Source organism: Chrysoperla carnea, chromosome 3 (assembly GCF_905475395.1).
Source record: "Chrysoperla carnea chromosome 3, inChrCarn1.1, whole genome shotgun sequence".
NCBI lineage: Eukaryota > Metazoa > Arthropoda > Insecta > Neuroptera > Chrysopidae > Chrysoperla > Chrysoperla carnea.
In genome coordinates, this window is record NC_058339.1 from 3,455,174 (window position 1) to 3,482,236 (window position 27,063).

The 27,063-nt window shown below is 31.5% G+C and overlaps 2 protein-coding genes across 2 annotated transcripts; both read left to right on the forward strand.

Annotated features, from left to right (window-relative positions):
* The first annotated feature begins 105 nt into the window (after nucleotides 1–105).
* On the forward strand, nucleotides 106–7,196 carry LOC123294924 (facilitated trehalose transporter Tret1-like). Its single transcript, XM_044876121.1, has 4 exons — nucleotides 106–270; nucleotides 2,750–3,066; nucleotides 3,826–4,225; nucleotides 6,085–7,196. The coding sequence occupies exons 1-4, from the start codon at nucleotides 159–161 to the stop codon at nucleotides 6,714–6,716; spliced, it is 1,461 nt and encodes a 486-aa protein (XP_044732056.1). The 5' UTR covers nucleotides 106–158; the 3' UTR covers nucleotides 6,717–7,196.
* Nucleotides 7,197–13,239: 6,043 nt separating this feature from the next.
* Nucleotides 13,240–26,778, forward strand: LOC123294925 (facilitated trehalose transporter Tret1-like). The gene is made up of 4 exons (XM_044876122.1): nucleotides 13,240–13,379; nucleotides 22,289–22,605; nucleotides 24,024–24,423; nucleotides 26,025–26,778. Exons 1-4 carry the CDS (start codon nucleotides 13,283–13,285, stop codon nucleotides 26,654–26,656), a joined length of 1,446 nt encoding a protein of 481 aa, XP_044732057.1. The 5' UTR covers nucleotides 13,240–13,282; the 3' UTR covers nucleotides 26,657–26,778.
* Nucleotides 26,779–27,063: the final 285 nt, after the last annotated feature.

Consider the following 27,063-nt stretch of genomic DNA (forward strand, 5'->3'; position numbering starts at 1 on the left):
ATGGAAATGATTGTATTCCAATAGAAAACTTTTTCTGATAATAGTAGAACAACTGTGATTTGTATTCAATGATAGTAAATTTAATAATCGTTTTCACATTATTATTGCAGTATATTTTTATTTATTGCAATAATAAATTTTCAATAAAGTTTTCTTAAATGACATCTTCACAAATGGAAGATAAAAAGAAAAAAGTGTCAGTGATATCACGGCTTACGTTGGTGTTAGAAACACCGCATAAACGTAATCAATATTTAGCCGGTTTCTTAGGTAAGTTAATTATAATTTATGTTCCGTAACGATGTGCTCCCGAATTCGTTTCATGAAAGACAAAATACGTATCTCTGCTTGCCTATAACTCCAATAGAGGTGAAAAAAAGATGAAATCTCTAAATTTTGACTTGTAGTACCGATTTGAATGAAAATGTGGGATTAAGCTTTATTTATCCTCTAGATCAAAAGTTACATGGTGCCAATTGGTGCTTTTGCCCAGCTAGACGTAACCACTCGTTCTAAGATGTGGGAAAATATATGAAGAAACCCACAACGGAAATCGATAGAGCGATAAAATCTAAGCAAAAAGTGTCATTTAAGTATATTTCAGAGAGTCAATACTCTCTCGAGTTATTGGCGATTGAAATTCAGAGTATTTAACGTAAAATAACTGGAAAAATTGAATTTAAAAAAAAAAATAAGTATTTGACACATTTTTCTAGTACTATGAAACTGCATGAAAATCGAAAAAGTTTCAACTCATGTGTGTCAGGTTTTTGTGTCTCACACGAGACCAAAGTTCATTTACTTTTATCTTATTAATACCGTGAGAACTTCTATTAGAATTTCGTAATAATTTAATGATAAATTATTTCTTTTATACAAAAATATAAAAGTTCAGTTTAAGTCCTTTTTTGAAAATTCATGCAGGTTAGTATGTAACGAAAACTTTGAACATGATTTTGATCCCCTTTAAAACGTCGGATTGGCATACTGGTCAAGGACCATTTAAAATACAATAGTTAGTTTAATAAATTTTTTTGATTATCCTGATCAGCATCTTCAGGATCAACGATTTCTATATCTGAAAAAATACGTCTTTACTTGTGCTCCCACCATATTTATACTGAATTTTTGATAAGAAAATAATAGTTTAAACAAGTGAAAACAAACAATTGACTGAGTTAATTGTTGAAATACCATGCATAGTCAGTGTTGATTTCTTTATCACATAACACATACATACATGCGACACATACATAACTGATATTCAAGTATAGTGCATACTATAAAATTTCCGCCTAATTAGCCCCCACACGAGTAAACAGTGATGTTTACGAAAAAATGTTTCAAACAAAAGTTGTTTATTTTTTGATAAGGAACATTTTTTACATTTAAACTTTTGTTCTATCTCTAACGGTTTACAAGATGGGTCCTACGGATCCAAGACTCAATTGGCCTATGTTGCTCATTTACGAACTTGACCTCACTTTTTACGTCCTGAGAACGCTGTAAAAATTTCAGCTCGATATCTTTTTTCGTTTTTGAGTTATCGTGTCCACAGACGGACGGACGGACGGACAGCCGGAAATGGACTAATTAGGCAATTCTATACCAAAATTTTTTTCCTAGCATCAATATTTTTAAGCGTTACAAACTTGGGACGAAACTTAATATACTATGTATATTTCATATATACATGGTATAAAAATAAAAAAAACAAAATAAATAATAGTTACAAACAAAAAAAACATGCTTTTGTAACTAGCTGTACTAAAAGGTAGAAAATAATTTCTTTAAATTCAAAAAAATCATTTTATTGTAAAAAAGCGTGGGGATCTTTTAAAGATATTTTCTAATGACTTTACTTTTGCCAATATATGTCTATAAAATATTTACAATAACTGAAATTTAGCACTCCACGCTTTTTTATGATAAAATGATTTTTTTTAATTTAAAGAAATCATTTTCTACCTTTTAGTTCAGCTAGTTAAAAAAGCGTGTTTTTTAGTTTTTTAAATTATTATTTTTTATGTTTTATAGCACTGATGGGAGTAACAGATTAGTATGGCACGCCATTTTACTATTTAATGTCCGAAAAAAAATGATCGTAATAATAATACATTATTATTATGTTATCATCATAATAATAATCATTTTCATTATGTACATAATTTTAATTCAATCATTTTTATTATGTACATAATTTTAATTCTCTATTTCCATTATGTACATAATTAATTCAATCATTTTTATTATGTACATAATTTTAATTCTCTATTTCCATTATGTACATAATTTTAATTCAATCATTTTTATTATGTACATAATTTTAATTCTCTATTTCCATTATGTACATAATTTTAATTCAATTATTTTTTTTAATCTAATTCAAATAAAATTAACTGATTTATTATTATGTATCATCATAATAATAATACATTTTTATTATGATGATAACATAATAAAAAAATATTATTATTATGTATCATCATCATATTAATACATTATTATTATGATGATACATAATAATAATACATTTTTATTATGTTATCTCTCTCTTTTCTCATCTTATCTTATATCAATCTCTCTTTTACTAAGATTTATTTTACAAAATATAAAATATAAAATTTCTGATTGAAAAAAATAATTAATTAATTTTTTTCTCGATAAAAATTAGCCTTTTAAATAGTAAAATGGCGTGCCATAGATTAGTATGTATTAAATTAATTTATAGATATAAATTTATTTACAGCAACCATAGCAATGTTTATGACTGGAAATGTAATGGGTTGGTCTTCCCCTGTACAAATAAAATTAAAAAATGATGAAACACCATTTTATTGTACTGAAGACCAATGGGGATGGGCTGTATCCTTTTATCAATTGGGTACTGCACCATGGAGTATATTTGCTGGAACATTTGCTGATATTTTAGGACGACGTCTAACGTTATTATTAGCTGGACCTATTTTTTTAGTGGCTTGGACAGTAGCATTTTTTTCATACAACTGTTCCACTTTAATGGTTTCCAGATTGATCGCTGGTGGTGGTAGTGCTATTGGATCAGCTGTAAGTTAATCATGAATTATTTTCAGATATTTATCATTACAAATAGGAAATATTCCGGAAATTTAAATTTGATTCAAATATTTTTTCCCGTAATTTTATTTATGTCATAGTAAGTTTCTTGTCAGACTTGTTGACATACTGTATAGTAATAATTACTTATATATTGTATGGTATTACACCTGTAATAAACAGTACATTGAACTGTCACCAACTGACAGTTCACATATTAATACGTCATTAACAGAGAAGCGCCAAAAAGACTGCGTTCAAACATCTCAAAATTATTCTAGTCGCGATCTTGCATCTTTATTTTCGTTAAGAATGAGTTTTTGGCGAAAATCCCCTCTTTATTTTCAGATGCATATCTCGAAAACGGCGAGGTAAAGAAAAAATGTCAAGGATAAAAAAATACTGAAAATTGCTCAAATATAAAATTCAAGTTTTAAAAAAATTTTAAATAAAGAGAATGTGGTGTCCGGCAGTAGGGCGCTTCTGTCCCACCGTATGGGCGTAAATCGAACAATCGCATGAATATAATTTTCTTCAGTACACTCAGGCAAACACTTTCTAACATCTCTCATAAAAATCAACTGACTAGTAGTCAACCAGGTGATACTGATTTTTCGATTTTATTTCCTCGATTAACTTGAAATATTTTTCCGGTGTTTTCAAATTTTCTTTATGAACGCCAAAAACTTATTCTCTTTCATGATTAGAATTAATTGTATTCATATTTATTCCGCTCATTTTAATAAACAGGTTTGTGCTTTGTATATTGGAGAAATATGTGAACCTGCTATTCGAGGACGTGTTGGAGCTTTAGTGATGATCATGAATAATAGTGGTGTTCTATTTTCGTACGTTGTTGGCCCATATGTATCTTACAAAACATTCGTATTAATTTTATTCATCATTCCCTTTATATTTATTATAACATTTTGTTGGATGCCAGAGACACCATATTTCAGACTAAGGCAAGGCAAAAGAGATGAAGCTATGAAATGTTTATTAAAATTCCGTGGTTTAACCGACGATCAACAATTAGACAATGAATTGGATACAATGAAAAAAGGTGTTGATTCTGAAATGCAAAACAAAACATCAGTCATCGAATTATTTAAACAACCAATTACTCGAAAAGCTATGATTTTACTAATAGGTAGGTTCAATTACTACATTCTATTTGAGTCAGGAATTCGAAAACTTTTCTGAGATAAATACCCTTTATTAATATTTTGGTAAAAATGAAAAAAATTATATTTTAAAGTGGCGAAGGAATCCGTGACCTCTGCCATTCTTTTCAGATTCTGTCTTTTACAAAAATAGTTGTAAAAGACTTAGAACTCCGGAAAAATCCGTTATTGAAAATGAAATAATTCTCCTTAACGCAAAAGTTAAGGTTGCCTGACCGGATATTGTTTTAACTAATTTTTTTTTTTTAATAATACTTAATACTTTTTTTAAATAATATTTTTTACACTAAATAATATTGACTGAATCGCTTCGGAAAAAATTTTATTGTATAACTGCGGTTAAAATTAACAAAATAGCAAAAATTGTTCTTAGACATTTTTCTCTAAACCCTCCAGTCTCCGAGTAAAAAATTCGTTATATTTGAAAAATCGCTATTTTCTTGATTTTTATCCATAAAAAAATATGTAAAAAAGATTTTCTCGACCAGGATTTCTCCAGTTTCTCGAGTACTCGGGAAGATATTTATTAAGACTTGTTTGCAAGTTTATTGAGGAAAAATAAGGCGCGTTGAAATATCACAAACCAAAAATAACGCTGAAAAAGATCGCTGTGTTCCGTCAACAAGTATGCATTCGCCACAAGCAAAAAACGATGCGATCAACTGGAGTACTTACAAGTGATGATAAGTGTTTTATATGTAACCAGTTAAGTAATAAAAAAATAATTTTAAAAAAATCAAAAAACCCGACTGAGTAAAAAGTAAACCAAACTTCATAAAAAATGAACTGCACAGAAAAAAACAAGTCCAGCAGTTTACATTGCGACTTTAACAGTCAGGACCCATTATTAGGAAGATTTGATCAGGTATAGACTTTAATGGGTTCCGACTGTTAAAGTCGCTATGTAAACTGCTGGACTTGTTTTTTTCTTTTCAGTTCTTTTGTTATGAAGTTTGGATTACTTTTTATTCAGTCGGGTTTTTTGATTTTTTTAAATTTATTTTTTTTGTTTTACCCTTTTTAGTTATGATTATAAGGGGTAAATTTCGCAATCTTGTCATCAATCTTACGGTAATCTAAACTTCTGATTATTAGTCCATCTAGATATCTAACCCGGCTCAACACTACATAGGCTTGACTATTATTATCATATAATTTTTCAGTTTTTTGCATACAGGCATACAGTAATATATTTTTATTTTTTTATATGAATTTTAATGTCTTTGAGAAGAAAATGGTTGTCGCAGAAATTGCCTATGGTTTAAAAAAAACATTTTTGAGCGACTTAAAAAAGAGGTCTTTTTTACCAAAAATCGTGATTTTCTCAGAAACTACTGAACTTAGAAAAACCAAATAATATCAGGCTAATATGAATTCAAATTGATTTAATTTTACCAAATTACATAACGATTGCATTTTTTTTTTTCGAGGAATAAAGAATTAAAAACCAAAATAATGGTTTTTTGCGTTTTACTCGAAAATGTTGAAGTTGTTAAAGTGTTAAAAAATGATAACAATAAAAGTTCTAGATTTTTTTACTGCCTAGAACTTTTATATTTAACGTTTTTTGATAGGACGAATAATTACGCCGTAAATCGCAAAAACATGTTTGTCATCCCTTTTAATCCCACCCCTCTTCACCGACAAACATTCAGCTGTTGGATTTTTTACCCAAAATTTGTAACTCCTTTATCGACTCTTTCCTGCTAAACGAATACTGTAACGAATTATTTTGTATATTGACTTCTAATTTTTATTTAGTACACTTAGATAAATTATATATGTAAAATGAAATTAAAAATCAAAATTTGAAATTTCCTTTCAGGTGTCAAAACAATGCAACATTTCAGTGGAGTGTCAGCAATACAATCATATATGCAAAACATTTTTGAAGAAGCCGATTCTTTTATACCTGCCTCGTTTGCAGCAATTGTCTGTGTTGTTGTTCAGTTAATTTCCGGTTTTTTTACATCTTACTTTGTGGATAGATTTGGTCGAAAACCACTACTACTTAGTTCTTGTTCTGGAACAGCAGTAGCATTATTTTCTGTTGGTTTATATTTTTTCTTAAAAGATTACATTGAATGTGATGTAACTTCTATCAGTTGGTTACCATTGGTATCAATAATGCTTTTTATGATTGTACAAACAATTGGCGTTGGAACGTTGTCATACATTTTCTTAAGTGAAATATTTCCCACAAATTTGAGAGGCTCTGCAGCTCTAGTGGGTACTATGTATGGTTCGCTTGCAGGATTTGCTGTAACAAAGTTATTTTCTGTAATTTCCAACGCTCTTGATATTTTTGTAACATTTTGGATGTGTTCTATAATAATGATTTGTGGTATAATTTTTACCATATTTTTTGTATTCGAAACAAAAGGCAAATCTCTGGTACAAATTCAAAATGAGTTAAGTAATAAAGCCAATAACCGTTTAGTTCAAGTTACTGCTTAATGGTTATGACGCCCAGGCTTTTTATGTCTGCCTTTGTTCGTTTTCCAAATGAATATACTTTTTTGTTTTATTTTTATTGACACGGTCGCCAAGGGTTAACCTGGTTTGTGGTTTTTTATTTCCCAGAAAATCCCAGTATCCCACCGAGATGATATAAATCATCTGGGCATAGGTCTAGATAAGAAAAAGAAAAAACCACAAATTTATATAAAATGTACAGTAGAATAAAACATATACACACAACAATGTACAAATTAAAGATAAATAAATACTTAAGGACAGAGCAGTATAAATAAGAAGAAAGTGAAGTCAGTGATTTTTATTTTCTAGAATATTGTACTAGAGCAGTTCTAAAATTTCATAGAATTAGGCAACTTGTTAAACTATTTGATATCTACAAAGAGAGCATTTTTTGTACTGATGGTTTATATTCAATGAAAATCAATAGTGTCCGACCGAAGGTCGATTTTTGGTCGAAGCCGAAGCCGAAGGTTTAAAAACATGATTTTAAAACTTTAATATTAAAGTTGGTCTCTAGAAGTTGATTTAGAGGTTATGATCTTGAGAAGTTGATCTAGAAGTCAATCTAAAGATGATTAAAAAAATTACCTTGAAATTTATTTCAAAATAATAACATTTAGAACAATTCGTTCAATTCCGACGTTTGCTAAGAACCTTCGGCCAAAGCTTCGGCTTCGGCCTGAATTCAGGCCGAAGCCGAATGTTTGATCAAATGTTTTTTTTGGCCGAAGGTGGCCGAAGCCGAAGCTTCGGTCGGACACTAAAAATCAATGACCGTGGATTGAAGGTTCTTGGTTTGATGAGTGTAGAAAATTTATTGAATTTTATATTTGATTTTTTTGTATTTTTTATTTTAAATACATTTGAAATATAATGATTAATTTATATTGTATACATAAATAATAGATTTATTAAATGAATTATTAATTTTTTTACGTGAATATATATTAATTCATTTCTTTTAAGGAGATAAACAAGGGATTTCAATAAAACTTTTTTAATACATTTTTTAATTAACAAAGTTTCCAAAAATAAGAAAAAATTCTTAGATCATTTGATTTTATATTATTATTTTATCGTTCAAATTTGGCCTGAAAAAATTATGAATCATATAGGTTATCCTTTTCAATTGGATACTTCTGTAGTTTAATACCATAAAAATATAAGGATGTGGATGATATAAAACAAAAGTTTAATTTAATTATGATTTCATCAAAGATCCTTCATTTGGTGAACAGAGACGACTATATTTATGTATTGATGATTGAAGAGCGGTATCTGTATTATCAAATTTATAAGCAACACTTGCATACAATATATTATATATTTTTTAGTTGAGTGGTATTGTAAAGCTAAAAATAACTTTACTACAAAGCATGAATTTGGTTGATATGTATGTATGTACCGTGCAATAAACCAAAACTTTTTTACAATACTGTAGGTTTACAATCACCATAAGTCAGTTAAATCTTACAAAAAAAGCAAATAAAATCGCAAAACACGATCTAAAGCTACAAGGATGAATTTCGAAATAATATTGTATATTAAGAAATTCTAATTAAAAAAATACAATTAAATAACATACAAGGGACTTACATGTCGCTAAATATCGATATTTCGATTGCAACGCAATCATCGTCAGTTGTAAAATTTATTCATATAACTAACACATTACAAACATATTACACAAAATTACAAAATTAAAAATAAATAAGCAAAACATTACCAACAATTACAGTAATGATTTACAAACATAAAAATACAAAAATTATCACAAATTAGAAGAAAAAAATTCTGAATTCCACCAAACTTTTTGTAAACATTTCACAACAAATTATTTAGTGGATTTGAAAAATTCTTTTATCGACCTTAATTTATACATAAAATTTGGTATCGTTTGTGAGGTGGGTGTGTCCAAATTCGCTATAACTGACGAGAATTGTTTTGTGGCTTGACTTTTAACAGTTGTCCATTTTATCAATTCACAGTCAGGTATAGGATCTTCATCCCAGTTCAGAGTCTTACTGCCTGCTTTATGGATTAAAATGCTTTCGTAAGCATCTAAACTATTGTGATGTCTAACAGATTTAATTAACTTGGCAGGTAGAATTTTGTGTTCTGTATTTAAAACATGGTCCGCAATGCAAGATTTCTCGATTCAATAATTCTTGACATCTCTTATATGTTCTTTTTCGCGGATTGACAGCTGTCGCTTGGTCAGCCCCAAATAAATTTTAGGACTATTCGAGCAAGAAATTTTCTAGATACCCGATTTCTGGGCGTCCGGAATTGGATCCTTGGTTTGACCCAAGGTGTTGTAATTTCTGAGATGTAAAACCAACTGAAATTCCAGATTTGTTTAAAATTTTATCTATCTTGTTATTACAGTGATGGTTAAATATAACTCTAGTCCACTTGTTCTTTTCGGAAACTTTCACAAAGGAGATTGTATCTCGAATTCCTTTACACCATTGGCATTTTCGGAGGATAGAATCTACTACATTGGTTGAGTAACCGATTAAAATACATTAAAAACGACAACGTTTTTAATGTATTTTGATTCCTTAAGATAAGAAGATTTAGAAAGTGGAATATTTAACCATCTATTTATTAAAGAGTTAAAACTGAAAATTTTTGGAAAATTATTATTATATTTTTCCTTTAATTTAATTTCTAAATGACTCATGAATAAATTAGCTAGAAACGGCTGTAGTGGGTTGGCCATAGAGGTACCCTGGATCTGTTTGTAATAGGTCCCTTTGAAAACAAAAAAATCTTGTCTCATAGAAAGTCGTGTCAACGACAAATATTCAATGACGATTTCGCTGTTGACAGCACTATACATGAGCCAATTTTCAAATATATTTAAAGTCATTTCGATTGGGACTCTGGGATATAGAGCAGGGACGTCAAAAGAAATGAGTCTATCTTGGGGTTCTAAAACAACATCCTTAATGTTATCTACTAGCTCCAAATTGTTTATAATCGAGAAACTTTTTGTTGCAGGTAGATTTAATCGTTTATTGTAATAATCTTTAAGAGATACAATAGATAAAACATGCATGTTAAAACTTAAGATAATCAAACAAAGTGTAAAATAAAATAGATAAAATATACATTTAAAAAACACGTTAAAAAAGAATTTTACAGTAGATAAAAAAAACAGGACTACACATTTTAAAAACAATAAATAATTTTGAATAAAAAAAGTCATTAAAAGAAGCAAAAAAATAGTAATGTCAATATCACAGTTTATAGAAAAGAAAAAAAAAGGATTTACACGCACGGCACACACATATCACATAAGCACTTGATATCACAGATGGTGGTGGGGGGGATGGCTCAGGTGTTCGGGCCATCCAATACCTGTGTGCAGGGTCACAGAGGCTGATCGTGGTACTGTTTCTGTTCGGTTAGGTGTTCGATATAAATGTCACGTGACCAGCGGATTGTGTCTTACGCCATCAACCGTGCCATGGTCTGCGTATCTGTGCTAATCGGGATCCGAGCGAACCTACGACAAAAGCATCGAATGAGACCCTTTAGCCTTTCGAGGATAACTCAGCAGTAAGTTGGTTATATTTGTCTAGCTTTTGCTGCCGAGCCACCTCTAGGGCATCTGGGGCACCCTCAAATGGAGTGCAGATGTCTGTTAAGTTCCGAAACAATCCATTTAGCAATTTTAAGGGCAGGAGCGTTATTGCCAGAAACTATTTAGAACTATTGTCTGATTTATGAATTTTCGGTAAGTAGTATAACCTAGGAACAGATGGATTACAAAGTTGATATTTTAATCTATCTCGTTTCGCATTGAGATTGACGCAACTCGTTAAAGTACCCTGAACGTCCCTAATCATTTTTTGCAACGGATCTTCTTCCACTACTGAAAGGGTCCTTCATTGATTATTTTTTGCACGTTGCTGAAATAATCAGCTTTGTTTAAAATAACCAATGAATTACCTTTATCAGCTTTTGTGTACAAAACATATTTTGCTTTCAAATTCTTAATCACATTATGGACATCTTTAACGGATTTGTCCTGGCTCTATGGAATATTTTTAAAGGTAGGTAAAATATTTTTTCTAATTTGGGTTTTGGATTTATCATCAACAAGTTTAATTGCTATTTCCACGTCTGCAACTAAATTGGTGACTGGTGGTACGGCAAATTTCAAACTTTTCTGCAATAGTAGAAGTTCTGGAGCAGGAAATTGTTCCGATGATAAGTTTGTTATAAGTTTTTGGTTAGGAAAAGGGTTAGCAGGAGGCGATTCTTTAGGAGGGCAGAGTACCGAAGTTTTATATTTTTCAATTTCATTTTATGAGCGATTACGCGATGCATACCATAAAAAGATTTTAGAAAATTTTTTAAGTGCAAACTATAAGCTTCAAGTTACAAATGACTACGCCGGGCGTAAAGGTTTTTGATTTCAATCTGTGACCATTTTTGTTTTGCAGCGAGTAAAGGTTTTCTCGCTGAAAAATTGTCTTGTTTCACTTGATTTGAATGAAGGATGGAAATACGCTACGTTTCTTAATACAGAACACAAAATTCTACCTGCCAACGATTTTGAAATTTTTGCGGTAAGGTGATAAGACCTCAAGAAACAAAATTTGTCGAGTGGTACTTTTACACAGAGGGTGGCAACCACCCCTTCTAGGGGGTGGAAAGTATATGCTGAAAATTAAAATAGGAATCGACAGAGTGATGAATTCTAAGCTAAAAAGGTAATCAAAAGTATTTAACGTTAAATAACGGAAAAATTTGACGTTTTCTGAAAAAAGTAACCTTGAAAATGTAAAAAGTTTCAAATGATTTGCACGAAAAATAACTTATAATAAAAAGAAAGTTCATACCTTTTTTAACTTCCCTGTGGAAGTTGTTGTAATGGTTCCGATTTTGCAAATTGAAAATTTTAACATATCTCCATGTTTCAAGGCCTTTAGAGTCGAATAGTATGGTTTTTAAAAGGATGTCCGTGTGTGCACATGTATGTATTTATGTATGTATGTATGTTCGGATTCAATTTTCGCCTCGCGTATCTCGAAAACAAATGATGATATTGGCATGGGACCAGTTTCATTTAACGCAGAATTATGTAACTTAGACCTGGTTAGAGTTTGACCGAAATCGCTCAAGCCGTTTTTTGTACCGAATGAAAAATTGTATAATTGTCAGTATTATCACTTATCCTTTATATAGTTTTAAAGTAATCGGGAGTGTATGGGGAGAAGCCCCCGCTGGGGTTGCGAGCGGCTCAGCCCCTGTGAGGTGGAGGGGCATAGCTGGGGGTCCGGGAGCCCTCTTAAATGAAAAAAATGTTTACAAAAAAAATAATAAAAACGATATAAAACAATAAAAGTAATAAACAAATTAAAGATGATCCCAAGAAAACGTGACTTTTTGGGAAGATCCGTAATATCTACCCTTGAACAAGAACAGTATTGTCGGAGGCCTTTTTATACTATTAACTGTCCTTCGTTGTTCATCCTGCTCCCTGTGGGCATAAATATATCCAGCTACACGGTTTATTTAACGCCGGATTTGGTTTCCAAGTGGATTTAATTGTATTGTATTTTTTTTTATTGTTTTTATTTTACGTAGCTTCTGATTTTGCTTTTCACGAAATAACCTTCTTATAATATAAACAATGAATATACATTGATTATTATCAACAACTGGAGAATGTTATCTAATTTTATTGAGTACTTTCAAGAAGGGCCATCATATTATTTTGTAAAAAAAAGTATTAAATCATAATTAAAGATAAATAATGCATCATTACATAGGAACCTAAAATTAAAGTCGTGATGGATATAACCCACGGATTTTAGACCAGTACCTTTCTATTATAACCCGAATGAGTTACATATTTGATGATGAATTAAAAGATTTTTTGTGTTGTGTACTTTTAATCATGTATACGATATTCATTTACATCAAAGTCTCACGATTATAATTGATGATTTTAATATGATACATACATATTTAGCGTAAACTAAATATTGACAAATATCTTGTCTAGTAATCTTAATTAAAAAAATTGAAAGAAATACACTCGAACCCGGACCTCTTGGATTCATGCCAAGCGCTCTACCAATTGGACCATTCGAGCTCTAGACAAAGAGTGCATTGAACCCAAGAGGTCCGGGTTCGAGTGTATTTCTTTCAATTTTTTTAATTAAGATTACTAGACAAGATATTTGTCAATATATATATATATATATATATATATATATATATATATATATATATTATTTTTCAGTTCATTTTCTGATAGAAAGTTATTTTTTTCTTCTCGATAAGAACTGAACTGAAAAATAAAATATTATTTTGTAAAAAAACAATATTTTTACAAAAAGTTTAGTAAAAAATCTTGATGAAAATATTCAAACAAAGAATGGGGTCTGATATTTGTAGAACATATTTGATTTATATTTAACGATAAAAAATTGAATAACGTTAATGTTAATATTGTATAGTCAGTGGATATAATGGAATAACAAGCCAAATTTAGAAGTTTTTTGCTGAATTAATTTAATCAAATGGAAAAAAAACAGAAAAAAGTATCTGTGATATCACGTCTCACGTTGGTATTAGAAACACCACATAAACGTAATCAATATTTGGCTGGTTTATTTGGTATGTAACTTAAAATTGACTTGTTTGTTTCCGGAAAGCGTTACTCAACAGAAGATATTTTGCTACTAAACGCAACTTTATTTTAGTATAATTTTTATCCAAAACACAACTCAGTCATATAAAAGGCGGGAAAGCTTTGTATTGTCCAAAGAAGCACTATTATTTTGATGAAACAAGGCAAATTTAAAAAAAATTATTTTGACTTGCTGAATACGAATTTTTTGGGGGAAAGCTCATTTAAATATGATTAATAATAAGAAGCAGTTCATAAAAATTTACCTTTTATATGCATACACCTTAAAACTGTGCCATTGAAAAATGTTTTCTCAACAAAGAGTTAAATTTTATGTTTGAAAAGCTATGAAAAGTCGTTTTTTCAACTTTTATCTAGAAAGGTTTGGATTCTCTAAAAGATTGAGACCTCTACAAAGCATGCTTAAAGACTGGCTAGAAAAATTAGGATTAATTCTAGAGTAATTATAAATAAATTAAGTATAATAAAAAATACTGTCAAGACTTTAAATTGATGAATAAATTTGCGACCACAATTATTTTTAAATAACAATTTTTCTTCATAAAAAACCATTAAAACTTCTTTCCGAAACATTTCCTCGAAGAATTGATTGCGGAGAAATAGCTTGCAGAAATTAATACAGATAGATTTTTGCACTCGCTTTGTGGTGACTTTTTTATACTTTCGAAAAAATATTTACCAACAAAATTGATTGTTGGTTTGTATAAAATAAAATCTTAGTTTATAAATAACAACTTGTAACAAAAAAGAAATTAGACCGAAATTGGGTTATCTGATTGATATTTATTGATTCGAAATTACGAAGAGCGTTTGAACTCTAAGACCGGGTATTACCATGTTAAACGGTTCGCAGAGTTAGCGCAGCTTTAGCGTACGGGCATAGGTCTTTAAATGGGCCCTAGTAGGGGTTGATAACAACCCTTTTCCAGAGGAATTACCCGCCAACCTAATTCCCGTTCAGGAATCCCTGGGCATTACTATGGTTTTAGTATTTCAAAATACCTGCAACGTAAACGAAGGTCAGTCCAAAGAAATAACTAAATGTAACAAATTTGACATTTATTATACAATCAATATAAGTTAGTTACCACGTACAAGAATAACAAATTTAACAACTGATAGCAATTTTTAACAGTATCAATACATACATCCAAATATTATATTTTTGCTTTTTTAGTGAAACATTTTTTTTTTGTTATCAAAACTTGACCTAACTGTCACGATATTTACCTTGACAGTTAATTAATCTAAAATTTAACCACTAATTTTTATAATCGGAGCTAACGGTTAACAATTGTAACCCTTTCAACGTTACGATATCTATATTAACAAAAACATTAGGCTAAAACAAACTATCAACGAGCTATTAAATTAGCATTAAAAATAAGAATTGGAATTTTTACTGCTACAATATTTATATGAACTAAAAACTAGTCAAAGAAATTTTTTAACGAACTACTAAACTTAGCACTAAAATTAAACAATTGAAATTTTTAAATGTTACGATATTTATATTAACTAAAAAAAATAACCGAAAAGCCAAAGAACTTTTCACATTAAAATATGAACAACTAATAAAATTTATTTAAATACGATAGCGCTCGTACATTATGAATAAGTTTACCCTACGCAACTACAAAACGTCGAACAAAATATTAATACATTAAATTTATTCATGTAGCCTATTAAATTCCTATATTTATATATTTAAACGCGATAATTTTTAATATGAACCTCGAGCATGATTATCGCATTTTGTTCAAGGAAATGTGAGATTTCCCTGGATACAGCATGTTCTGTTTTCCAAAACGTGGCTAAATTATTTTAGGTTAAAAAAAGAAGAAATGCTTCGCGTTTTAACAACACGCGAACCAGGCGGTCACAACCATAACGAAATTAAAAAATATAATCAGACCTTGAATCGGATGTTTAAAGATGATGTTTCCACATTTTAAAAAAAAACCAATTTCGCTTGCTCCATCTTGGGTAACGTACGTTCGGTAAAAAGACCAAGTTGATCTCACCTTCAACACATGAGTGATACCCTCCGAATATGCATTTCACTGTCTACCATTTCTGAACATGAAAGCATGTCTGGTTCCAAACAAACTGATAGCGTGAAAGTCACTAGTGTTGAAACTTTGACAGTTTAGTAACTAACGAATACAGTAATATATATATAAATGTAGGTTAATACTGTAGGAGCGATCGATCTAAAAGCAGTTACACACGATAGACGCATTTACGTCGTAACATCCCAAGCGGGTTAAGGGAAAAAAAAATTTTTTTTTTTTTTTATAAAAAAAAAAATTTTTTTTTTTTTTTTTTTTTTTTTTTTTATATATATATATATATGTACATACGTACACAAGAATAAAGAAATTGGTTGTCATCACCTGCCTCGCGAACTCGTAAGAAAATACCCAACATAAATTAACTTGTTTTCAAGAAAGTATAATACATCCACGGCAAGTTAAATTAAAATGATCTCTGAAGGAGCTTAAACAAGATTAAATTATGTAACACTTCCATACGGTTTAATGTCTTTGATATGTGCCTTTCTGATGGAACTGGAGCCGATCTCTTGAAGATCCACAGACACTGGCGTAGTAAACTTTAAAATTTTATAAGGACCACTATATTTGTCCATAAACTTTTTGTCAAGTTCTGTTGTAGAAACTAAAGAGTGATTCTTGACCATGACTGATTGGTTAACGTGAAACTTTGAAGCATAGTTTAACGTGGGTTTTGATGCTTTAACGAAATATTTTTTTAAATTGTTGAAAACTACGGATAAATCTGGCTTTTCTTCGCCCAAATCGATGTTAAGAGACAGATCCAGAGAGGTATATAGTTCTCTTCCAAAAAACACAACCGCTGGAGTACATTTTGTAGTTTGATGATACGATCTGTTACAGTTGTAGATCACATATGGAAGCATATCGCTCCACATTTTATGTTGAAGTTTACATTGCTTCATGATAGCGGTTAAATTTGTTTTAAGGTTTTTATTGTACCTTTCACACATGTTACTCTTCGGGTTATAATTTGATGTAAAAACAGATTTAATACCATGTTGCATTAAAAAATCTGCAAGCTTTTGTGACTTGAAAGCCGATCCGTTATCTGACGTTAACAATTTGGGAAATCCATATTGCAGAAAAATGTCTCTTAAAACTTTCGTAGTAACTTCAGCTGTACATCTGCGAGTAGCTCTTGCGATTACATACTTCGAAAAAGCGTCCACAACAACTAGAATAAAACGTGAAGAATCAGTAGATGTTATAAGGGGACCAATATAGTCTATATAGAGGTGGGACCACACTTCATCTGGGGGAATTAAGGCCAGATTTGGAGCACCAGGTAAGTTCGATGGTTTTGAAGAAGCACATATTTTACACTCACTCACAAAGTTCTTAACAGTTTTAAATAATTCGGGAGCCCAAAATCGCTTGGCAATGTCCCTGTAAGTTTTTAAAGTACCGTGGTGTATGGTAGAATGAAAATACTCCAGAATAAAACCCAACATAGTATTTGGTAATACGATTCTTTTGTTACGATTTTTTCCGACGAAGCGACAAAGTAAACCGTCACGAATAAAGAAGTTTTTGACATTTTTGCCTGACTTAATGTCAGCATAAACGGACTTACAATATTCCGAAAGCTTTTGTGCTTCGCGAACAGACAAATACCCTTGAGGGTTCGAATGAACTAACGTATTTAATAAAGCGACTGGGTCGGATTCTGAAGTATCTTCATCTTTTACATTTTTATAACAATCATCAAATAAACGTGACAGAGCGTCACTTACAAAATTGTCTTGACCACGAACATGAATCGGGGTAAAGTTAAACCGTGACATCTGGAGTATCCAGCGCGAAAGTTTATTGAAGGCTTGTGGTTGTTTGAATATCCAAATTAATGATCTAGCGTCCGTTTCAAGGACGAATTCCCTCTCCAACAGATAATCTTTAAAATGTGCTAATGATTTTACGACTGCCAAAAGTTCAAGTTCATGAGCGCAATATCGAACTTCTGCGCCTTGGAGTCTTCTTGAAAAAAATTCTATTGGATGCCTGCCATCATCAAAATCCTGACTCAAGGTGCCGGCTATACCTTTGGAACTAGCATCCGTGGTTAATATAAATTTTTTATTGAAATCAGGAAACCTTAATAGCGGTGGTGAAATTAACGCTTTTTTTAACGTTTCAAAAGATTCGTAATGAGCTGACTCTATAATAAATTTTGCGTTTTTCTTTTTTAAAGCGTTCAAAGGAGCGACTATTGAGCTAAAATTTGGAATAAATTTTGAGTAGAAGGCACACATACCAATGAATTTTTGAAGATCTTTAAGTTTTCTAGGAAATGCTAAATTTATAATAGCTGAACATTTATCCGGATCAGGAATTCGACCTTGATTCGAAACGATATGACCTAGAAGTTTTAAACGTGTCATGCAAAATTTAACCTTATCCGGATTCACTGTTAGGTTTAATTCTTTAAATTTTGATAAAACTCTTTCAATTTGAGATATATGCTGATCCAGGGACGAACTATAGATGATTAAGTCATCGTAATATTGTAAGAAAAATTGCTCTCGTCTAAATTGAGCGAACTCTCTGACTAGATATCTATTTAAACCTTGTGCTGAATTTACCAAACCGAAGGGTAAAACGGAAAACGCGTATTGTCCAACTTGAGTAATGATTGCGGTAATGTGCTGCGAGTCCTGGGTCAACGGAATCTGATAAAATGACTGATTAAGATCCAATATAGTGAAGTATTTTGCGGAGCCTAAACTGTTAAAAATAGTATTCATTTTACAAGAACTAAAGGGATCGAACTGAATTTTTGCATTTAAGAACCGATAATCGGCACATAGCCTAACACCACCCGAACTTTTAGCTACGAAGAATACTGGTGAGGCGTATGGACTTTGACATGGGAATAGTATCCCAGAATCAACTAACTCATTAATATGTTCTTCAAGTAAAGGTAACTTGTCTGGAGGCAAATAATAAGGACCCTTTCGTACTGGTTCGAAATCTTTTAAAATGATTTTGTACTCATAATTCCTAGCGCGACCCGGTGTTTTGGTGAGAACCATAGGATAACTATTAATGATATTGTTGAGACGTTTAGTTTGACAATCGTTTAAATCCGCCTGAAATTCCGTAATAAGCGCAATAGAGTTTTGAATAAATCCTTGTTTTTCAAAAGGAATGGATGCAGCAAGATTAAATGAAAACTTTACGCGTGAAATTGAGAAATCTAATAACATACCGCATTTAGACATAGTATTGGACCCAATGATAACATCGTATGGTAAAAACTCAGTAATGAAAAATTTAGCAGTCCAGGAATACGAATTTAATTTAAAATGTAAGAGCGAATATTTGTTCAGTTTTAAAGACAGAGCTCCAGGTAAATATGCTTCGATTTTAGATACATTAACTTTAGTATAACGCGGATCGAAAATTTTATAAAAACATCTTGAAGAGATTAAATTTAAGGTACTCCCTGAATCGAGTAGGGTTAAAAATGGAGCATTATAAAAATCTACATATACTAACGGAAGTTTTGCTATGGATGTATTGTTTTCGCGAGGATATCGAGGTTCAGTAACTAGTTTTTTGGATTCGGTGTATTGGAGCTGGCAATAGAGGGCTTGTTATTCGAAGATTGAGCGTTTACGTTTGCATTTGAGGAGCTATGATTATTATTGGAATACGAGTAACGGGAATTGTTATATCGTCTTCTACGACATTCCGAAATATGATGACCTCTAACTTTACAGTAGGCACAGGTAACAGAACGATAATTATTAGGATGAGAGTTACTCGTAGCATTAGCACAATTACAATTCTTGATGTTTGAAACTAAACATTGAGAGTTATCTCGAGTACAAGAATAACTATTGCCGGATCCACAGACCGAATTTGCGTTCGACGTTTGGGCCGAAATTATATTCGAAACCCTATTTGGGCAATTATGTCCCGTTAAAGTGTAACATAAAGAGCTACACGTAGCCTGAGGGGCATTTCCATGAGAAACAACATTATTGGTCATGGAGGAACATGGACTTTGATCCGAAGTAGTGCACGCATTAGCGTTGCATATAGCCGAATGGGCTGGTAAAGCAGACGAATCTGTAGTCGACGGTGAAGGTGTGTCGACCTTAGGCATACTATTAGCTACAGACAGCGTATGACCTGACGAATTACTGACAGACGGACATGAAGTTGCAAGCTCAGAACCTTGATAAAAATCTCTAACGCGGGATTGAATTTCTTCAACCTTGACGCAGAGCTTATCCAATTCATCATAGCTATTTGGTTGAGAATGTAATTTTAATAGATCAAATGTAGAATGATTAAGATGTGAAAATATAATTTCAATGACTTCTACAGGACTAAATTTAGGGCAGAGTATTCTTGCGTATCTACGAATATCCGATGCAAATGTAAAAAATTTTTCGTTAGGATTTTGTTTTCTACGGATATTTTTGTCGACTACCTGATGAAGTTCAGACGAGGATAATAATGACAAGAGTCTCTGTCTAATGACACCCCACGACAAATCCTGAACAATAAATGAGGACCATAACTGCCTAGAGTCAGGCGACATTTTTGACATTAAAAATTTAAGGAGTACATCTTGCTTAAGTATATTCAAATTAACTACATCCTCGACCTCGATACAAAAATCTACAACCGAACTAGAAATAAGTATGTTCAACATAGGTATACGCGTCGACAATTCTCGTATTAAGATAAGAGAGTCAGAATTATTTTTAATACTCATCTTTGAGACATTGTTGGTTTGTTGTAAAACGTTAGCTGTAAGTTGATTGACGCAATCCACTAGGGTGTCCATCTTCTGTGTTAGTACTAAAAGAGTAGATGCTGTTGCAGATCTTCGGGAATCGCTGGATATGCTGTCGTTCGCTGTTTCAGGCATCTTGGCTTGGAACTCCTTAACCGTATTTCATTAAAAATCTAACTATTGGACCGCAAAATATAATCAACCATGTACCTCGGAAAATAAATGAAAGGATGTTTAGAAAAATTCTTTGAAAAAATAAGTATTATGCCTACTCTAAGACAACGTTGCTAAAATTAATAACATTAATAGAGTAATGCCCATTTGGCTCTGGTATCAAATGTAACAAAAAAAGAAATTATGACCAAAATTGGGTTATCTGATTGATATTTATTGATTCGAAATTACGAAGAGCGTTTGAACTCTAAGACCGGGTATTACCATGTTAAACGGTTCGCAGAGTTAGCGCAGCTTTAGCGTACGGGCATAGGTCTTTAAATGGGCCCTAGTAGGGGTTGATAACAACCCTTTTCCAGAGGAATTACCCGCCAACCTAATTCCCGTTCAGGAATCCCTGGGCATTACTATGGTTTTAGTATTTCAAAATACCTGCAACGTAAACGAAGGTCAGTCCAAAGAAATAACTAAATGTAACAAATTTGACATTTATTATACAATCAATATAAGTTAGTTACCACGTACAAGAATAACAAATTTAACAACTGATAGCAATTTTTAACAGTATCAATACATACATCCAAATATTATATTTTTGCTTTTTTAGTGAAACATTTTTTTTTTGTTATCAAAACTTGACCTAACTGTCACGATATTTACCTTGACAGTTAATTAATCTAAAATTTAACCACTAATTTTTATAATCGGAGCTAACGGTTAACAATTGTAACCCTTTCAACGTTACGATATCTATATTAACAAAAACATTAGGCTAAAACAAACTATCAACGAGCTATTAAATTAGCATTAAAAATAAGAATTGGAATTTTTACTGCTACAATATTTATATGAACTAAAAACTAGTCAAAGAAATTTTTTAACGAACTACTAAACTTAGCACTAAAATTAAACAATTGAAATTTTTAAATGTTACGATATTTATATTAACTAAAAAAAATAACCGAAAAGCCAAAGAACTTTTCACATTAAAATATGAACAACTAATAAAATTTATTTAAATACGATAGCGCTCGTACATTATGAATAAGTTTACCCTACGCAACTACAAAACGTCGAACAAAATATTAATACATTAAATTTATTCATGTAGCCTATTAAATTCCTATATTTATATATTTAAACGCGATAATTTTTAATATGAACCTCGAGCATGATTATCGCATTTTGTTCAAGGAAATGTGAGATTTCCCTGGATACAGCATGTTCTGTTTTCCAAAACGTGGCTAAATTATTTTAGGTTAAAAAAAGAAGAAATGCTTCGCGTTTTAACAACACGCGAACCAGGCGGTCACAACCATAACGAAATTAAAAAATATAATCAGACCTTGAATCGGATGTTTAAAGATGATGTTTCCACATTTTAAAAAAAAACCAATTTCGCTTGCTCCATCTTGGGTAACGTACGTTCGGTAAAAAGACCAAGTTGATCTCACCTTCAACACATGAGTGATACCCTCCGAATATGCATTTCACTGTCTACCATTTCTGAACATGAAAGCATGTCTGGTTCCAAACAAACTGATAGCGTGAAAGTCACTAGTGTTGAAACTTTGACAGTTTAGTAACTAACGAATACAGTAATATATATATAAATGTAGGTTAATACTGTAGGAGCGATCGATCTAAAAGCAGTTACACACGATAGACGCATTTACGTCGTAACAAACTCTAAATTGGGACAAGCTTGCAAGCAAAGGGTGGCGTACTTGTGTTAAGATGGATAAAATGACGCCCAAGCTTGATTCAGATTTTGTCCAAAACTTAAAAATCTGAATGCTAGTAGTGAATCAAGAACATGATTCCGTCAAGATAATTAATAGAAACGATTAATTTATAGAGATTGTTTTATTTATAGCGACCACAGTGATGTTTATAGCTGGAAATTTTGTGGGTTGGGCTTCACCTGTTCAAATTAAATTAAAAGATGATGAAACACCATTTAAATGCACTGACGCCGGCTGGGGATGGGTTGTATCCTTTTATGCATTAGGTACTGCACCATGGTGTATAGTTGCGGGAACTTTTGCTGATATGATAGGGCGGCGCCCAACATTATTATTAGCTGGACCTATCTTTTTATTGGCTTGGATAATAACATATTTTTCATACAACTGTTATACTTTACTTGCTGCCAGATTGATTGCCGGTGGTGGTGGTGCCATAGCATCAGCGGTAAGTTCATCCCCCTTATATTAGAAAATATCGAAATACGAAATTAATAGCAATTATTTTATTGAAAAACTTGGAGAATTTAATTTTAGTAAATGTCTTTTGTGAGACAATTGGATTGTTTTCTTAGAGTTCATTTGAAAAAAATGTGAATACTCCAATGTTTAATGAAAACTTAATAGTCAAAGTGAAACTTAGAACGTAACTGTTGTAAATAAAAGCTTCATATTTTCCAAATTTTACATTCGAACAAAAAACTTGTAAAGGGACCCGTGATTGACATCTGGCTGATATTATTTTAATACATAACTGACCTTTCTATTTTCTTTCATAAAAGGGGAAAATAATGTTTTTTCAGCGAAAAAAAATCCAAGTGAAGTTTTTTCACCGGAATTAGCTTTATTCGGATGCAAGAAATGACTCATAAATAGTACATTGCAAATCATGAGCGCAAAAAAATTTATTCATGGTAAAAGGTCGCGAAAACTAGTTCTTTTCAAATATCTCGTAAACTATTAAATTTATGGACGTTTTAGTTGTTAAAAATTTGTTCATGAGTTTATTTTATAGAAAAAAGATTCTATACAAAATTTCCGTAGAAGCAATAGTTTTCGAAATATTTAACTGGAAAAAGCTCATAAAAGTAATAACATAGAACCGTAATGTGGCCTTAGAACCGATTGGTCGTTATGACCTGAAAAAAGTACACGCATAACTGCCTTCGTTGATCGATCAGTCCGCTTCCATTCTTATATATATAGATTAATTCATAAACAAATTTCATAACAGGTTACACAACTGTCAAAAACTTAACGAGTTTACGAGATATTTGAAAAATTCTCTTGGATTTTTTAAGCAGATCGACTGTTTTTTTGTCTCAGTTTTCTGGGTTGTATAATAATGAGCGCGCAGGAAGTTATATTCAACATGCATGTACAAATAAATTAAAGGAGTCTAATCACCGCTGCGATTTTTAAAATTTTGAAAGAATTTAATGACTTGTAGTTGGTTGAAACACATTACAGACATCGAAGCAAAAAAAAGCCTGCACACCAACATGCAATACAGAACAGAGAAAAACGAGCCACAAAATACACATATTCTTGGAAACATTGAGCGCAGTTAAATGACGTTGCTAAACTTTTGAATATCTCCTATTGCGTCTCGGCTGCCGATAAGTTAATATATTACTTACTGCAACCATCAGTATTTATATAAAGACTACAGCCATCCAAATCCAAGAACTTTATATACATATCTTGAGAGTATTGTTTTCACTTGGAATACTCAAAATTAGGCTCCTTCTGATACTAAATAAAAAAATAAGTTTTTGAAGGCCTGTCGTAAAAGCATCGTATTTCAATGACATGGTGATTATTATTATATTTGTAATAGTATTATCTTTATTCTTAATTAAACAGGTTTGCGCGTTATATATTGGAGAAATTTGTGAGCCAGCTATCCGGGGGCGTGTTGGAGCTTTATTAATGATAATGCATCATTGTGGCGTGCTATTTTCCTTGTGTATTGGTCCATACGTACCTTACAAAACTTTCGTATTGATTTTATCTACAATTCCGTTTATATTTTTTTGCACATTTTATTGGATGCCTGAAACACCATTTTACAGATTAAGGCAAGGTAACAGAGATGAAGCTATGAAATGTTTATTAAAATTTCGTGGTTTAACTGATGCTAAACAACTAGAGAATGAAATGGATACAATGAAACGAGGTGTTGATGCCGAAATGGAAAATAAAACATCAGTCATCGAATTATTCAAACAACCAATAACTCGAAAAGCTATGATTTTACTCTTAGGTAAGTTGAATTACTATACAAAAATTTTTAGCCTAATTAATTGAAAACCAGTTTTGATAGTTTTGTACGGTCTCAAATTAGAATGATTAAAAAGTTTCTTACAGCGGAACATAGTATAAGTAGTATAAGTATCGTTTCGGGTAATATTGGAGAAGGATTAAGTTCCACTTTTTTATTTATTTATTCTACTTCTATTTATTCAAGATCATTAAGGAAAGGAAGGCTAAAGTTTCATAATTAACCATAACTCATAATTAATGTTTCATATTTACCAAATTCCCAAAGCTCTACTTATCATTCTCATGTTCAAACATACATTTCATGTATTTTAGGATAGGGGGCGTCAAAGAATCCATGAACTCCAGCATTCTTCCGCGTGTTAAATAAGCTCCTAATAAGAGTCGACGTGGAGCATTTTCTTTCAAAGGACATGTGTATGACAGAACGGCCATTTTCGAGAAAGGGGGGCGGTGTTGAAATTTGGGGAAAAAAGTGGACTTCAATCACCTAGCCTCTTCGCCCGCTAACAAATCAGAAACGTGCGATAAGGAACATTTCAAAAAAAGGTTGCCAACCCAAATCGGTTATTATGATCGTCTATTACATATAAAAAAATTTCAGCAAGTAGTAGATATTAAGAATTATTATGTTAAAGCTAATTAGATTTCCTATAACATCTTTTTCTATGATTTCACCCATCAAATGAGTATTTCCTCCGATATCAGAGTCGAAAATAGAGTATTAAAATTTCACTTTTTTCGAAAAATTTTTAGACAGTTGAGAAAAAAACGCATAATTTTGGATTTTTTGCAAAAATTTCAAGGTTTTTCGAGTTTTGTGAAGTAAGCACAGGTCTTTCGAAGCTGCAAACTTGGATATACACTACTGGTAGTGGTCCTAACAACATATTAAAAATTCAAGGCTAGCTGTTTTCTTGCGATTTTAGTGTTCGATATGACTGTGTTCGATATGGCCTATTACTATGTTATACGAAATACTAAAAAAGACAACTCATGATTAAGAACAATTATGCGATTTCACTTCCGTTTTTCAGAAGAACAGATATTTATATTTATTACTATTACTATTATTCTATTTATCCATTTTACAATTACATTGATATAGAATTAGTTGACAGAATGTCTCCAGATGACTTTTTGATGACAACTGCATATCTAGAAAAGGGAAATTATTATAAAACTATAGTGAGAATAGACGGTTGTATTATCCATGCATCTTTCTTATCTGCTCCGTTTGTAAAAATTTACAACTGCCGTTTGCAACATTCAAATCTTCGGTCTACGGGTTATAAACAAGTGTGTACCTTGCTTCTACACACCTATCTCTTTTATTAGTTTTACTAATTCCCAATTATTAGATGTTGAGTTGGCACGTGTTGGCATTTGTTGGCATTTGTTGTTAGATCGTATTAGAATAGTGATGTGTATACACAAAACATTATACATAATTACTACAACTTTATCTTATAGTAGATAGCATTGCTTTAGTAACTGGTGTTAGCGAAAGTATTATAATTTTTTCGCTAGTATCATACATCAAACGATCATAAACGAATCAATACTGATGCAATTTAATTTTAGGTGTCAAAACAATGCAACATTTCAGTGGAATTGGCCCAATTCAAGGATATATGCAAAACATTTTTGAAGAAACTGATTCTTTTATACCTGCCTCGCTTGCAGCAATTGTTTGTGGGATTGTTCAATTACTTTCGGGATGTTTTTCATCTTACTTTGTGGATCGTTTTGGTCGTAAGCCATTATTAATTAGCTCTTGTTCTGGAACAGCAGTAGCATTATTTTCTGTGGGATTATATTTTTTCTTAAAAGATTACATTGAATGTGATGTAACTTCTATCAGTTGGTTACCATTGGTATCAATAATGTTTTTCATGATTGCACAGCCGAGTGGTGTTGGAACATTATCGTATATTTTCCTAAGTGAAATATTTCCCACAAACTTAAGAGGTACTGCTGCTCTAGTGGGTACAATGTATGGTTCACTTACAGGATTTGCTGTAATAAAATTATTTTCTGTTATTTCTGAGGCTCTAGATATGTTTGTAACATTTTGGCTGTGTGCTATAATAATGATTGGTAGCATAATTTTTACCATATTTTGTGTTTTCGAAACAAAAGGCAAATCTCTGTTACAAATTCAGAATGAGTTAAGCAGTAAGCACAAGAAGTTTATGGTTGAAGTTATGGCATAAGTTTCTAAATTGCATAATACTGTTGCTGTTTCAACTCACATTTATGTAATCGACTTTCCTTACTATAATATACTAGTAACTACTCATTCGAAACCAATTTTGATCTGTGATTTTTCTTTCAAGTTGCCTTATAAAATCGAACTACTTAGGGCCATTTTAATATACAATGGCTAATAGCTTGTTTTGTAGTTAACCAATTAAAAAATTACTTAAAATTTACACAAAAATTGTGGATTTTAATGAGAAGGGGGGAGTAGATATCATGCTCTGACATCAGATTAGCTAAAGCATGAAAAATTTTAATTTTTATTAGACTAAACTTTCTAATTCAAAGTGTTATTCTATCTCTTACCGTTTAGGATCTAAATTGGCTATATCAAGAAAGTCTAAGAACTAGATCCAATCTG

Excerpts from the sequence above, each read along its gene's own strand:
- LOC123294924 (XM_044876121.1), top strand. The coding sequence starts at position 159 with ATGACATCTTCACAAATGGAAGATAAAAAGAAAAAAGTGTCAGTGATA. Across the intron at positions 271-2,749 it reads ATATTTAGCCGGTTTCTTAG|CAACCATAGCAATGTTTATG; the intron begins GTAAGTTAATTA and ends ATTTATTTACAG. Across the intron at positions 3,067-3,825 it reads GTAGTGCTATTGGATCAGCT|GTTTGTGCTTTGTATATTGG; the intron begins GTAAGTTAATCA and ends TTTAATAAACAG.
- LOC123294925 (XM_044876122.1), top strand. The coding sequence starts at position 13,283 with ATGGAAAAAAAACAGAAAAAAGTATCTGTGATATCACGTCTCACGTTG. Across the intron at positions 22,606-24,023 it reads GTGGTGCCATAGCATCAGCG|GTTTGCGCGTTATATATTGG; the intron begins GTAAGTTCATCC and ends TTAATTAAACAG. Across the intron at positions 24,424-26,024 it reads AGCTATGATTTTACTCTTAG|GTGTCAAAACAATGCAACAT; the intron begins GTAAGTTGAATT and ends ATTTAATTTTAG.